The sequence below is a fragment of the Leptopilina boulardi genome, unplaced genomic scaffold, assembly GCF_019393585.1.
Source record: "Leptopilina boulardi isolate dan_hultmark-lab unplaced genomic scaffold, ZJU_Lbou_2.1 LbouV2_224, whole genome shotgun sequence".
Lineage (NCBI taxonomy): Eukaryota > Metazoa > Arthropoda > Insecta > Hymenoptera > Figitidae > Leptopilina > Leptopilina boulardi.
Window position 1 is genome coordinate 1195599 of NW_026137779.1, and position 17276 is coordinate 1212874.

Below are 17276 nucleotides of genomic sequence, written 5' to 3' on the forward strand. Positions count from 1 at the left end.
TTTTAAAGTCCCAACAAAAACATCTTTGATGCAAAAAGATACGCGAAGCAAAAATTATCTTAACCATCGAAATAATACGTGAAATGAATGTTAGTCAAGTAAATTTCAGGATTCTGTTAAGTTTTAATTAATGTTTTAATATAACTAATTACATTTAAAAATGGGAAATTATACAAATTATAATTTTAAAATATGTGTGCTACGTAGAAAAAAAGAATAGTTCTGATCTAAATATGAAGTAGAGTTAATAATTATCAAAATAATTAATTGAAATCAATTTTTTGGTTAAGAAAAATTTCTATCGTACGCGCAGTTATGAAAACTTGGCGTGAATTATTTTTAAGTATTTAATAATAATATTTATTATCAAACGCGACTCAATTTAAAAAAGGGAAAATTATTCGTTCTTTTTATCGATTTTAAAAGTGCCTTTCCTTCAATCAATCACAGATTATTGTGGGATAAATTGTATAAATTGGGCACTGGTTCTAAGTTTTTAAATATTTTAATAAATTTGTATAATAAAGCCAATATGTTTGTGAAGGGTAGAAGGAGCACTACAAATCCTATAGAAGTTACGAAGGGAGTTTTACAAGGAGAAGTTTTAAGCCCGATTCTGTTTACTTTGTTCATTAGCGATCTCGAGGAATTCATGATTAAAGAAGGAATAAGAGGGGTATCGATCAATCACTTAGTTGAAATACTTTTGTTGGCATATGCAGATGATTTAGTCATCTTTGCAGAGAATCAAGTGCATATGAGAAGAATATTAAAATGTTTATATAAATATTGTCAATTAAATAATTTAGAGGTGAATATTAAAAAAACAAAGATTGTAATTTTTAGGAAGGGAGGATACGGTCATAATAATAAATACAATCCTTTTATGTATGGAAGTGATGAAATAGAAATTGTTAATAATTGTTTGTACCTAGGAATCCCATTTTCTGAATCGGCGGTTTTTGTTGGAGCAATGAACAATGCATATAGTAAAGCTAATATTGCACAGGGTAATGTGGTGGCGCTAATAAATAGATTGAAATTGAGTGATTGGGGATCGATTAAAAAACTCTTTAAAAGCTTGAACACGAGTGTTTTGTTATATGCATCGGAGGTGTGGAGTCTTCGATATTTAGAAGAAATAGAAAGAATTCAAACAAATTTTTTTGAAAAAATCTTGAAGGCTCCACTCAACACTCCTGCGTATGCATGTCGTTTGGAAATGGGATCTTATAAATTGGCCTCTGTTGTATTCAAAAGAATTTTAAATTATATAGAGAAAATTTTAAATATGGAGGAGGATAGATACCCAAAAATATATTTTTTTAAATTAAAAATTTTAGCGGAAAGTAATCCTTCGAGCAAATGGTGGAACTCAAAACTATTTATTATTGAATATTCCCATGAATCAAAAAAGAGTGGTATCACAATTAAGATTAATAAATAGATATCAAACTAGAGTTTTAGTAAATGGGAAAGTTTTTAAATTTGATGAAGTCACAATTTCAAGTCGAAGCCATTAATTGGCCGTTTGATGGAAATTTTTTTCCATAATATTGAAACTTACTGACAAGGAAGGTACTCGAGGCGTGTATCGCCGATTTGCTTAAACTTGATATATGTTGAGACGGAATAATTTGTTATTAAGAGAAAATATAATAAAATAAGAATAAATGATCAAAGTTAGAATGATAAAATTATTCCTCACCCAGCGCGACCGGGTTCAGAGTTGCTGGGGCTCTATTTAACGATATAAAATAAAATAATAATTTTAGTTGCACGCGGACGACAGTTAATTTATTAATTAAAATTAACAAACGACTTAGATCACAGGGAGGGAAGTTGGTGAACCCAAATACAAAATATAAAAATAAAATATTAAGCGACTTCCAGGAATATAAAATTTATTATAAAAGATCAAATAAAATATACATTAATCACTTACTTGAAGATCAATAATGATCAAATATCGACTCTTTTCCTTAATTTCTTTCAATAATACAATAATAATTATGGATAATGTCGATCTCAAGGTTCCATATAATTTTAATATTTAATTGATCCAATAAGGCAATATAATCAGATATACAGTTCACACAAGGAGATATACTCCCAACACACAATAAGACGTACGGACAAAGAGAGAGGAACGGACCCGACGATTTTCGGCAATGCGCCAATATATTGAACTATTGGCGCTTAGATCGATGTAAGGTCACAGGGGCGAGTTATTGACCTTTTTTCCCTAACCCTTATCCTAGATATTTGATCATTTATTTCTCAAAATAATGCCAAGAAATATTTTCCCATCACAATGTTGTAGATGACTAAAAACTAATAGACACGTATTTTTTTTATATGTGCCCATAAGGCGATATAAGAAGTGAAACAACCTCTTGAAGATTTTTCTAGTTAATATAGAGGGGCATATTTTTTTGAAATAAAATTGGTTCAGGGGGTAAACCACCCCCTAAAAAATTTAAAAATTGACATTAAACCATACAAATATTCATTAATTCGCACGAAAAAATATATGTTAACCACAAGATCAAAATAAAACATGTCTTCGAGTTTTTAATAAAAAAATGTTAAGGGGGTAAACTACCACTAAAATACATTTTTCTTTTTTAGGGTTCCGTACTCGGTTCGGAACCCTATTAATATCGGTTTTTTTGAAATCGTGTACCCCCCTCTAGCGGCCACACGAATTTATCTAGAGGGCTGAAATTTGGCACACATATGTATTTTTACGTGTAGATTACAAAAAAATATAGCGAGCATGATTGGAGTTGATTATCATAGCGTTGTCAAGGAAAAACCATGAATTTTTACGAAAAATACCTAAAAATGACTATGTACCCCCCCCCCTAGCAGCCACATCTTTTGACATAAAGAGCTCAAATTTGGTACACTTGCGTATTTTTACGTGAAAATTACAGGAAAAATATAAGGAACTTGATTCGGATCAATTTACATAGCGTTGTCAAGGAAAAATCAAAAATTTCGAAAAAAATAATTTATTCTCCCTAGCGCACATAATATTTAACCCTAACTGTTCATATTTGCTGCAAAACTGTATTTTTGCGTGAAAAATACAGGGAAAAAATGTAAGCGCGATTGGAGTTGATGATCAATTTTTATCAAATTTTTGAAGAAAAATGATAAATTTAATAAAAATTGTATTTTTCCGTAAAAAACGAAAAAAATCGCAGGGTGAAATCGAGGGTTCCGTACTCGAAGCGAACTTATTTGGTATAAAAACAAATGTTTAAAAAATGTGTTGTATGTTAAATAATATATGTGATACAAAAAGAAACAATTTAAAACAAAAAATTTAAGAAAATTGTTCAAAAAGGAACAATTTTGTAAAATTTAAGAAAATTGTTCAAAAAGGAACAATTTTGTAAAATTTAAGAAAATTGTTCCTCTTCGTATCACTTATATTATTTGAAATACAACACATATTTAAATTTTTTTTGTTTTTATACCAAAGGAGGAACAATTTTCTTAAATTTTTTTTTAAAAATTATTTCTTTTTGTAGGGTAACACGGGGCGGGACGGGCATAGTTATTTTTTTTGCGATATAGCATGAAATGTGTTATAGATTACGCAAAAGTTTTATGCGATTTATATTCGGAAACTAATATTCTTTTTAAATTCCGTTAAATTTGTGCCTTTAAATTAAATTACAAATTAATACAAATAAATATATCAAAGAGGAGCCTTTGACCCGTTGAGCCCCAAGCCAAGGGCGGGACGGGTCGCATGCAGGGGCGCGACGGGTCAATACGCAATAAACTCGTTTTTTTTATTAATAAATGACGTTTTTATGTTAATTACATAATTATTTAATGTAAGAAGGCTTTTTGAATATTTAATAGTAAAAAAATGGACATTTGTAGGTATTCTTTCAAAATTTTATTGAAAAATTCGCGACTATGAAACGTGTTATGAAAGATACAAGATTTACATAAAATTAATAATCTTTTTTGAATAAACATTACATTAAATCAACATTTTTATATAAATTAATAATCTTTTTTAAATAAACATTACATTAAATCAACATTTTTATATTACCTTTTACAAGATTATTAATTTAAAACAGGTCGAACTGTTAACTGAGATGATACTGCTGATGTAGCGGTTTGCACTAGATTTTAATTTTGAACAGGTCGAATTGTTAAAGAGGATATTATATTTGGTTTAACGCGTTGTGCTTCTTTTGGGCTGTATACTGGTCGAATTGTAAGTGAAGAAGAGGGTACAATTGATTGAACCCTTGGAGTAAACATTCGTGTTACTGGCTGAACTTGTAGTGGCAATGAAGGTCTGGTCGAAATATTTGGATTTCTTTGATTTAGTGCATTTGACAATATTGGCACTTTTTGTGGAAAAAGCGTACATGCAGGCGTATTTGACATCGAATTTTCATTAATTTGAAATTCAGGACGTGATTGAAAGGGCATTGGCAACATACACTGAACAAATTGCACTGGAACTTGCACATTTACTGTATTTTTGGCTAAAGCGACTGGTTGACTAGCATTCTCATTTTTCTTTGGTTTCTTAGGTTGCTTCTTAGCTTTACTTAATAAAAGAGTTTCTTTATACTCTGGTGAACTTATTATAGTAGTATATCCAGTTCTTTTTGACTTAGGCTTAGCACTTTTCGGATTTGCTGGAATATTTTGATCCACGCTACTTAGAACTCTGATTGGTACTGAATTAATGCTATCAGCGTTCGTGACAGGTAAACTCAATTCAATTGAATTCTGAGAGTCCGATAAAATATTCTGCAAAATATAAAAACATATAATTGTCTTTTAAAAACTTTATTAAAATTTTCTTCACTACTTCCAAAATGAGATCTGAGCTACTAGTTTGAAACGATTCCAACTCATCTTGTGCGAGGCGTACGTTTTGAGACTCATGAACAAGACTGTTACTCTCGTAGGTATCGGCATTTAAGATTTCTCTAGTTTGGTTTTGTGTTTTATCTGGAGTTATTCTAACATCGATTTCGTGATGAGATTGTTGAATTAATTTTCGAAATGATCTGCTGTCTTCTAAAATCATAAGAATATAATTAAAATTACACTGGAATTATAATAAAAAAGATTTTTCTACTTGAAACTTTATAGATGAGAAAATAAGTTTTTTTATATTTCTTACCATCAGGAACATTGATGAATGAACTGCCACTACTTTCAACATCTGTCGTGTCAACTTGAGAAGGTGCAAAATCTGCATCAGTGAATAGATTCCTGTTGAAAGGCCAAATGCCGGTTTTTTCGAAACCATTTTTGGCAGTACCTAATGTTGCAGCTGCTTCAAATGCTTTTCCAAATATTGAAAAAATTTCAAACATCGATACTACTCGGTTTGGATGGATTCTAAGCCATTTTTGCACTTCTTTAGCATAATTAAGACTTAGTGGTTTCATAAAAGAAACATCTAGAGGTTGGAGACGGTGAGTACAATGAGGAGGCAAGCATAAAATTATTACACCATTTTCCTGCGCTAAATCAATGACATTTAGGTTTTTGACATGAGACGCATGCCCATCCAAAATGAGCAAGACTGGGGATTTTTCGGTGCATTTAGTAAATTTTATAAATTCCTTAAACCATCTGGTAAAGATGCCAGAATCGATCCAACCATTATCATTAAACTCCGCCCAAGCACCTTCTGGTTTCCCATTTAAACACTTTTGTTTATCTCGTTTTCGAGGAAAAATTAACATTGGAGGCATGTATTGTCCGTCAGCCGAAAAACACACTTCTGCAGTGACTAATTGGCCTCGTTTAGCAGATTTTCGAGAAGCGACCTGATGTTTTCCTTTTAAAGCCACTATTTTGGACACGCATTTTGGTACAACACTTGTTCCAAATTCATCAACATTGAACATTCTTTTTGCCGTTAATTTGTGTTTTAAAATAATTTCTTCGAGAAGATCATAGAATTTCGTTACATCGGCTTTATTAAACCCTGAAGCTCGTGCAGCTGACGTTGGTTCAGGTTTACGCAAGGATAACTTAGGGTGTCGTTTCATAAAATTCTGAAACCAATCTGGTCCTGCGATTTCTTTGTCAGAATTAAATGGGTGCTTTATTTTGGATTTGACTGACAACTGAAACGCCAGTTTACGAATTTCCTCCGCAGTTAATCCATACATCCTTTCTTCCATGTATAAAATATAATCACATAAATCAGATTCTTGCTTTTCATTGAAAACTATTGAATATCCTAATCCTATAAAAAAAAAGAATTAAAAGCCATAAAACAAGAATAATTAAATTTGTAAATTATGTATAATTTTAAAATTTAACTTAACACGAATCGTTTCAGCGCAAGCTTTACATACGAAAACTGACAAAACATATAATAATGATTAATATATACCTTAATTACCTTTTTTACAGACACTATTAATATTCACTTCTTTTTCACGGCATTTTATAATTCTTTTTCTTAAACTTTCTCGAGGGACAGTGTATTTCTCAGCTGCTTGTCGACAACTAAAATTTTCCTTTAATACTGCTTCGACAGCAGAAATCATATTTTCCTCTGTCCAACTTTGTCGATTAGACTTAGATTTAAAATTTCGCACCATAATTATATTAATATCACAGTGTGTTACATTAATTACATACTAATTTAAGTTCTAAACACTTAACCTACGCTACAGGTAACTCACATGTTTACATGTACATAACCTCAAACTCAACGACATGCCCTCGACCCATCGGGCCCCAGTTTCGTGACCTGTACCGCCCCATATTGCATTTCACAAAGAAAGTGAAAATTTAAACATTTACGTTAAGAATTTAATACAAATATATTAAAAAATTAAAGTAGAGTAAATAACACAGGCACACAAAAAAAAAGTTGTCTGTTTCTTGAACTAGACATATATTTCCTATAGTATTTTGGACCGCTGAAACCGAATCTGAGCTCAGAATTGCTCCATCACCCTCAGTTTTTTTTTAAATCGACCAAAACCACCCTTAAACGGACAAATTCACACTTCGGAGATAAAAAAAAATCAACTAATTTTTTAAAAAAACCGAATTTTACATCTACGAAACTTTGCTCCACTAACTCAAAAACAAAGCCAGCATTGATCCAGCACCCCCTAAATTTTTTTAATTGAAAAAACTACCCCTAATCTAAAGAATCAAATTCAGGAGATAAAACAATAAAATATCTGATTGACAAATTTTATAACCAGAAATTTTTACTCCAGCAATGCAGAAACAAAGCCAGAAATGCTCCCTCACCCCCTAAATTTTTTTTAAATCGAAATACCACCCTTAAATAGTAAAATTCAAATTTAAGAAGTAAAAAAATATTATATTACCGGCTTTTTTTAAATACAGAATCTTACATGTATGTAGTTTTGCTCTACTAACTCAAAAAATAAAGCCAGCATTGATCCATTACCCTCTGAATTTTTTTAAATGGAAAAAACTACCCCTAAAATCTGAAGAATCAAATTCAGGAGGTAAAACAATAAAATAACTGATTAAAAAATTTTATAATTAGGTATTTTTACTCGAGCAAGGCAGAAACAAAGCCAGAAATACTCAAAAAAAGCCAGCATTGATGCATCACACTCTGAATTTTTTTAATAAAAAAAACTACCCTTAATCTGAAGAATCAAACTGAGGAGGTAAAACAATAAAATAACTGATTAAAAAAGTTTATAACCAGGAATTTTTACTCCAGCAATGAGCATTTCTGGCTTTGTTTCCGCATTGGTGGAGTAAAAATACCTGGTTATAAACTTTTTTAATCAGTTATTTTATTGTTTTACCTCCTGAATTTGATTCTTCAGATTAGGGGTAGTTTTTTCCATTTAAAAAAATTCAGAGGGTGATGGATCAATGCTGGCTTTATTTTTTGAGTTAGTAGAGCAAAACTACATACATGTAAGGTTCTGTATTTAAAAAAAGCCGGTAATATAATATTTTTTTACTTCTTAAATTTGAATTTTACTATTTAAGGGTGGTTTTTCGATTTAAAAAAAATTTAGAGGGTGAGGGAGTATTTCTGGCTTTGTTTCTGCCTTGCTGGAGTAAAAATTTCTGGTTATAAAATTTGTCAATCAGTTATTTTATTGTTTTATCTCCTGAATTTTATTCTTCAGATTAGGGGTAGTTTTTTCAATTAAAAAAATTCAGGGGGTGCTGGATCAATGCTGGCTTTGTTTTTCAGTTAGTGGAGCAAAGTTTCGTAGATGTAAAATTCGGTTTTCTTAAAATATAAGTTGATTTATTTTTTATCTCCGAAGTGTGAATTTGTCCGTTTAAGGGTGGTTTTGGTCGATTTAAAAAAAAACTGAGGGTGATGGAGCAATTCTGAGCTCAGATTCGGTTTCAGCGGCCCAAAATACTATAGGAAATATATGTCTAGTTCAAGAAACAGACAACTTTTTTTTTTGTGTGCCTGTGTAATTTAATTCTATGACCAAACGAATCTAATTTTGAATATTTCTTTACGTAATTACTTATCTCTTTCAAAAGTCCTAAATTAACTAAACTACTACTACTAAAATTGAATACTCGTCTATTTTGCATTCGTCGTGTAAAAAAAATAATTTTTGGAAGAAGGTTTTCAGAAGCGTTTCTTTATTCATAATTAAAATTTCTTTCAATAAAAAGAAGTATATTTTCAAAGAAAATCCCGTGACACGTTCGACCCCGTAGACCCGTCCCGCCCCGTGTTACCCTATCACATATATTATTTAACATACAACACATTTTTTAAACATTTATTTTTATACCAAATAAGTTCGCTTCGAGTACGGAACTTTCGATTTCAGTGCGAGTGTAACTCGCACTTGTCCGATTTTTTATACTTTAACAAAGGTACTCTATTGGTAAAATCTTTTTATTAATTGGTGCTAAAAAAATATACAACACAATTTTTTAAAACAGACCGCAATCAACTTTCTCACTGGAAGTTTGTTGCTGCTGAAAATTTGTCGAATTTCCCCGTATTGAGAAAATTGCACTTCACGAATTTCGCAATGTTTCAATAAAAAATTAATAACTTTTTTATTTTTAATCAAAACAACTTTTTTCTTTTTTAGTCACTCGTAGGGTATAACAACACGTATTTTCGTTTTTGTTTCATTGAGAAATTCGTAAAATTGTCTGAGGTGTCGCGAGTTGAAGTCAAAAAAACAATGAAAATTTTATTTTTTTAAAAAACAGTTTTCCTCTTATATTTTGAAAACGGAAAAAGATGGAAAACTTCTTATTAAGAAAAAAAGATGCGCAATCGAATTCTGTATAAGAATATGCTGGAAAAATATTAAAATTCGAAAAATGAATTTTGAGTGTCTAGAGGTCTTCGTTTTCCAGCAGATAAAATTTACGTGCCCTTCTAGAATCTAGCGGCTCAATTGTTTAAAAAATTATTTTAAAAAGTTGTAAATTCAGATGTTCATTACATGAACATTTTGCTTCCTCTTTACGATCAGCAAAAAAATTTGCTTTCTCGTGGAGAAAGCAAAATTTTATTGCCAAAATGTCAATTTTTGATTTTTTAACTTTTATTAATTCTTTAAATTTACTTCAAATGTATACTTTATATATATCGATCGATTCGTCTTGACGTAAGGGATACAATTATTTCATATATAAACTTCAATTTAAAAAATCACAAAATTTTATAGCCTAAATGTGAAATTTTGATTTTTTTACTTTCATTAATTCTTTAAATTTACCTTAAATGTATACTTTATATATATCGATCGATTCGTCTTGACGTAAGGAAAACGATTTTATTATATATAACCTTAAATTTTTCTATTTAAAAATTTTTTCGATTAAAAAAAAATTTTTGGAAAAAAGACGATAAAATTTTTTTTTTTGGATATTTTTCAAAATCCTTTGGTCAGATTTGAGATATTAATATGATAAATGAGCCTACCAAATTTTATCTAAATCCATTAAAACCTGTTAAAGTTATCTTCTAAACAAAAAAGGGATCCACACACACACACACATACACACACACATACATACATCCGGACAATTGATCAGGATCTCATATAACATGTTTCTATAAAGAAAAAAATTTGTTTCCGCCACTTTGAAAAGTTTTATAAATGAAAGGACTACAAAGCTTCCTCCACGAGGAAGCAAAAATTGTAAATACTTAAGGAGAAACTAAACATAATTCTTTACAACTGAGAAAAAATTATTTTAGGGTTAACCATCCTTATTGCAAAACTGACATCTACAAAAGAAATGGCAAAATTAAAATTATTTTTTAAATAAAAATCGAAATAATGTTTAACAGTTATATGTGATTAAATAGTAAAATTAAATTAACAGCTGTTATAATTCAGGCAATATTTCTATATACAGGAATTGTTATTTTTAAAATAAGGGTGAAAAACTATCAAACGTGTTAATGGAAAACCCGTCATTATTTTTTATTTTATATGTTGTGTTTGATAGTGTACGCACTATAAGTATATATTCCGATGTCATACTCCGATATTTATAAATATGTATCAGTGCGATATTTTTCCTGAACTCTAAATTTTTGTTTAACCATTACTCACAACTTCACAAGAAAAACAAATGGTGTTAAAATGACATGCAACAAATTTTACATCAGTTTTTTCTCTGATCTTTGAACTTTGTATAAACTATTCTTTTTCTTGTTATAACTTTAATTTACAATTTTTAAAAATTATTTGTAGTTATTATGTACCCATATTATTAAAAATTACAATGAATAGTTTTGAAAAATTGTAATTACATTATGACATGAAAATTAAATATTTACAATTTTGGTAACTAATTTTTAAAATTTCTTATCCATTATATATTTTAATTAATAACATTTAATCCACTATTATCATTTTTTATACATGATTCGACATTTCAGTTTGTATATTTCTGAATTCCAAAACTAAAAACTATTACCTAAAAAATTATATATATTCTAACTTCAATATTAATTTCATAATTGTAGAAAATTTAAAAAAAAATTTTTGATTTGTTTTTCTAAAATTTCAAAAGTGGATATAACAATTTTAATTGTTTAAAGAATTCACCTTTTTCATTTCTTTCCTTACCAAGAATCAAAAAAGTTGAACATTTATCAGTTAAAATGTGATTAAACGGTTTCAAAAATTTAGTCTAAAATAGTTTAACGTCAATCTACTAATCAATTAAAAGTTTTTGGATCTGTTGAATGCATTGAAAAGTGTCATTTCTTTTATTTAATTATTATTAAAATCAATAAGTTTTATGCATTTTAAGATGCTTTTTGTTATGTAATTATAAAAATGTAATGTTTTTATTAATTTCAATCTATTACAGTTTATTATCAACATTTGTCAATAAAATCAATACAGCCGCGCTTTTTAGCAGGTAGGTGAAAGCACTCATTTTTTCTTTTCTTTAAATTTTTTTTTATTTTTTTATTAAAAGCAAAACTCTTATTTATTAAACGGAAATATTGGTAAAAAAATATTATTTTATCAAAAAAATTAATAATTTAATAAAAAATATTGGTGAAAAAAATGTATTATTTTGTCAAAAAAATTAATATATTAATTCAAAATATTGGTAAAAAAAGTGAAATTTCTTATCAAAAAAAAAGTTGAAAAAAATCATTTTAAACAGAAGTAATGGGGAAAAAAATGTATTATTTTGTCAAAAATATTGATGAAAATTTATTTTTTTTATCAAAAATATTGGTGAAAAGAATAAAAAATTTTTATTAAGAAAAAGTTGAAAAAAATTAATATTAAACGGAATTATTGGTAAAAAAATGTATAAGAGAGATTCTTTTTCAATCGCCCCAGCCCAAAAAGTCAATGTTCTGGGATTGGCTTCATACTTTGGTAAATTGTTGTCCTATATGATAGTAATAAATTCCTAAAATATAAACTCATTAAAAAAATATTTGTAGAAAGTAGAGGGGGTTGAAGTTTTGACGTTAAAGGTAACATTGTCATTTTCAAATCCGTATAACTATAACAAAAGTTAATGGATTTTAATTTATCTATAATGAATTTTAATGCATTTTTCACGTACTTTTCAAAAATGTATACAAAATTTAAAAAAAAAATTTTTTACCCCTTTTTTTCAAAATCAACCCTTATTTTTCGATTTTCACCATCGGGTATTTTTTTTTTTTTTTTTATTTTCATTGGAAAGCCAAGGTTTTTCCCATGAGCTATGTAAATATGAAAATGGGACAACAATAATTTTGTGAGAAACAGAATATTAAAGTAGGCGGTGCCTACCTAAATCCTCGAAGATGATCTTTAGGTATACCAGTTATCGGCACCGCCTACATTAATATTCTGTTTCTCACAAAATTATTGTTGTCCCATTTTCATATTTACATAGCTCATGGGAAAAAACCTCAGCTTTCCAATGAAAATAAAAAAAATAAAAAAAAAAAATTCCCGAAGGGGTGAAAATCGAAAAATAAGGGTTGATTGTGAAAAAAAGGGGTGAAAATTTTTTTTTTTTAATTTTGTATACATTTTTGAAAAGTAAATGAAAAATGCATTAAAATTCATTATAGATAAATTAAAATCCATTAACTTTTGTTATAGTTATACGGATTTGAAAATGACAATGTTACCTTTAACGTCAAAACTTCAACCTCCTCTGCTTTCTACAAATATTTTTTTTATGAGTTTATATATTAGGAATTTATTACTATCATATAGGACAACAATTTACCAAAGTATGAAGCCAATCCTAGAACATTGACTTTTTGGGCTGGGGCGATTGAAAAAGAATCTCTCATAATTTTATCAAAACTATTGGTGAAAATGATTAATTTTTCAATCAAAAATATTTGTGAAAGACATTAATTTTTTCAACAAAAAAAGGTGAAAAATGGTAATTTTTAACTTTAATATCAGTACAAAAATTTATTACTTAAATCAACATATGTACTTGTGAGAAATTTATTTTTTTTTTTAAAAAAGTTTAAAAATTTAATTATTTTTTCAAAAATACGGCTAAAGAAACATTAAGGGGGGTGCCTACTTCATAGAAAGTAAAAAAATGTGTAAATTTCAAAAATTTATTTCTCAAACGCATTTCATAACTGCAACATATTCAGGTTTGACAGGTGTTCTCTTTCTAGTATATTTAAACGTGGTGGTAGTGTACTGATTGCTACGAGTTTTCCCTTACGAGCTTGATCGAATCCGAAGTAAATTCAATTGAACATTTACTAGTAAAATCTCACATAAATTCCGATATTTATATTTTTTGTGCCTTTTATATACCTCCAAATTCTGACATAAATATTTATATTACAGTTAAAAAATTTTTAGAAAATGTTGCATTGTTATATCCACATGCCGTATTATGTATCTTGGGTGATTTCAACATGATTTCAACACACCTTTTATATGTTGGGATTATAACCTAAATCTTAATTTGGCTAATAGTTGTTTGCCGAGTATTTCACTATCTCAAAGGAAAATTGCAGATATTATTTTTGAGTTATTAAACTATTTAAATTTGAGTCAATTAAACACTTTTACTAATAGTTGTAATTTGATCTTAGATCTTATATTTTACAATTCGTTCAACTATACGCTTACTTTGGCGAACGATATAATTGTTTCAATCGATGTATTACATCCTCCCATTTTGTTTACGATTAATACTGATTATGCGCACTTATTTACTGCTTCGAACTCTCGCTTATATAAGTATGACTTTAAAAATGCGAATTATGCTCGATTTATGTCTTTTTTTGGTAATATTGATTAGGGTACTTGTCTAAATAACACTGATGTTAATTTGGCTTTAAATATTTTTTATGAATACGTTTATACAGCATTTGAATTTTTTGTTCCAATTAAAGTAATTTTTCATAATAAATATCCGTCTTGGTTTAGCCAAGACTTAAAGCGTATTACTTGTTTTAAAAAAATTGCGCATAGGAGGTATAAACAAAATAGTAGGGGAGGATGGGGCAAGGATAGTTAGGTAAGATATTTTTGGATCTAGCCGTGAAATTTAAACTGGCATCGGAAAAAGAATAGTATCGTTGGAAAGCCTGTTTATTTAGCTACAATTTTGCTATACATTGTTTTCTTGTAGATTGCAATGCCTTCGAGATAATATTGGAAAAGTAAAAAAAAATTGTTAACTATCCTTGCCCCACTAGTGGGGCAAAGATAGTTGAAAATTTTTTTTACTAAGAATGATACAAAAAATCATGAAATTTGATTTTCCATTGTTTCAAGGTATCGAATTATATTTGTCAAGAAATAACAATAAAAATTATTGTTCTAATTAAATCGAATCATGTTTAATACAACTTAGCAGTTAAGGATGATCATTTTTATCAAAAAAAACATGTTTTTTGTGAATTTCTCGAAAAACAAAAAAATTATTAAATCGCGATCCATAAAAAGCAATTAGCATTTCGTTTGCAATTAAAAAATTGTGTTAGCCAGACATTACCTTGTCATAAGTATTACAACAAGGCACTAACTAGTTTTGCCCCGTGAGCGCTTTTTTCGAATTATCACAAATTTTTAGTACAAAAAAATTTTTTTTTAAAAAAACGAATATGATATTCGTTTTCAGCACAAAATTTTACACCAGAAAACATTTACGCAACCAAATATATTTAATAAATTATATCCGCAAAAATAAGATTGAATAATAAAAATAAGGTGAAAATATTTTAGCAAAACTGAGATGTAACACAAATGGGCACGTAGCTTCTACAAATAGTGTCCCCGCAAGCTCAAATTTTTACTGTCATCTTTTGGTGTTAAGACGAGTGTACATGATAAATGACCCGTTTTTTTGACGAGCCGTTTCTGTATTAGAGCCACTAACTATCCTTGCCCCTTAACTATCCTTGCCCCTTAACTATCCTTGCCCCATCCTCCCCTACTAAATACAATTATAATACTTTCTCAAGCTTAAGGTCAGAGTGTAAAAAATTGTCAAAATTTTGCTACGATTTTTATATTGCGAACATTGAAAAATCATTGCTGATGATATCCCCCCTTCTTTCTTAAAATCTTGTCATGAGTTCTTTATTGAGCCACTTTATGTACTATTTAATATGTCACTAAAGTCGTGAATTTTTCCCTCTGAATGGACAAAAGGTGTTCTTGTTCCAGTTTATAAATCTGGTAACAAAAACGATATATCGAATTACAGACATGGCTTTATGAAGAAACGTTCAAGAATTACAAATCTAACATGTTTAACTAAATTTTTATTTGAAAACGTTGGGAATGGCAAACAAGTTGATGTAATATACACTGATTTCTCTAAGGCATTTAATAAAGTTGATCATTGCATACTACTAGATATACTAGACACATTTGGATTCACTCGCGGGTTTATATTGTGATTCGGTAATTATCTTAAAGATCGTTACTTGTCTGTACGTGTAAATAACGAATACGCATTACCATTTATAGCTACTTCTGGTGTTCCTCAAGGATCTCACCTGGGACCTCTTCTCTTTTTGTTATACATTAATAATGTAGATAAGTCAATGTTACATTACAATTACTCATTATTTGCGGATGATATAAAAATCTATAAAGTTATTATGTGTAATGATGATTGTTCTGATGTACAAAATGATCTTAACAATCTTGTGAGATGGTCTGCCGATATAAGGCTTACTCTTAATGTTAAAAAATGTAGTGTAATATCTTTCTTTAGACATGAAAATCCAATTTTGTATAACTATGCTGTAGGCAGTGAACAATTGATTAGGGTTTTCAACCTGAGTGACTTGGGGGTCACTTTTTCATCTAATTTAAGGTTTGATACCCATATTGCTAATACTGTTAACGCGACACTTAAAGTGTTTGGCTCAATCCGAAGAAATGCGTGTCATTTTAAGAACATAGTGGTCTTAAAGTCATTATTTTTTGCGTTAGCCAGATCAAAATTAAAATTTGCAATAGCAATATGGGTTCTATACCAAGACTACCAATTGTTAAAACTAGAGCGTGTACAAAATAAATTTCTCCGTTTTGCAGCAAGACAAGTTGGTGTATATTACAACATACTAAGTCATGATTATACAGATTTAAGGAAAACACTAATGGTTCCAAAATTCTACTCCAGAATTATTTTTTTGGACCTATTACTATTGTTCAAAATAATTAACGGATTAATCGATTGTCCATCGATATTGTCAAGCATAAATTTTATTGTTCCTTCAAAAGGTTTAAGAAATCAAAAACTGTTCAGAGTTAAATTTAACAAATCTAATAACTATTTAGACAACAGAGTTATTAACAGAATTTGTACTAGGGGTAACAAGTACTATCACGCGTTAGACTTGTTTGGTATATCTTTAGGCAAATTCACAAACGACCTACGAAAATGAATTTTGTATTAGTCTATCTGTCACCTACATGATTTTGTCATTCTGTGATTACATTCATTATATCTCCTTATACTATTAAGTGCTTTTGCACTAAAGGGCATTTTTAACTTTTTTATTTGTAAGCCCGTACATTGTAATTAAATAATTAAAAATAAATAAATAAATATTTTTGATAAAATAATACATTATTTTACCAATAATTCCTTTTAAAATTAATTTTTTCAACTTTTTTTGATAAAAAAATTTCTTTTTTTTCACCAATATTTTTTTTAACAATATTTTTCAAAAAAAATAAATTTTTGTCACCAATATTATTGATAAAAAAATAAATTCTTATCAATTTTTGATTAAATAATAAATTGTTTTTACCAATATTTTTAATTAATATATTAATTTTTTTGACAAAATAATACATTTTTTCACCATTATTTCTGTTTAAAATAATACTTTTCAACTTTTTTTTTTATAAAAAATTTCATTCTTTTCACCAATATTTTTTATTAAAACATTAATTTTTTTGATAAAATAATATTTTTTTACCAATATTTCTGTTTAACAAATAAGAGTTTTGCTTTTAATAAAAAAATAAACAAAGAATTTAAAGAAAAGATAAATGAGTGCTTTCACCTACCTTCTAAAAAGCGCGGCTGTATTCATTTTATCGACAAAGATTGATAATAAACTGTAATAGATTGAAATTAATAAAAACATTAAATTTTTATAATTATGTAACATAAATCATCTTAAAATGCATAAAACTTATTGATTTTAATAATTATATCAATTTCATTATTTTTTATACATTTTAGACAGAATTTCAATCACAATCTCGTGTTCCACGAATGCTACGAATGCTTCGCGAATTTCGTGGAGCATTCGCATCATTCAATCC

General features: G+C 28.6%; 2 protein-coding genes across 3 annotated transcripts in view; both read right to left on the reverse strand.

The window, feature by feature from the left end:
* LOC127279894 (succinate--CoA ligase [ADP-forming] subunit beta, mitochondrial) overlaps positions 1 to 17276 on the reverse strand; it is an 87920-nt gene that overhangs the window by 16598 nt on the left and 54046 nt on the right. The window lies entirely within an intron of this gene.
* On the reverse strand, positions 3504 to 6884 carry LOC127279895 (uncharacterized). Its single transcript, XM_051302552.1, has 2 exons — positions 5177 to 6884; positions 3504 to 5070 (listed from the first exon to the last, which is right to left on the reverse strand). The coding sequence occupies exons 1-2, from the start codon at positions 6189 to 6191 to the stop codon at positions 4766 to 4768; spliced, it is 1320 nt and encodes a 439-aa protein (XP_051158509.1). The 5' UTR covers positions 6192 to 6884; the 3' UTR covers positions 3504 to 4765.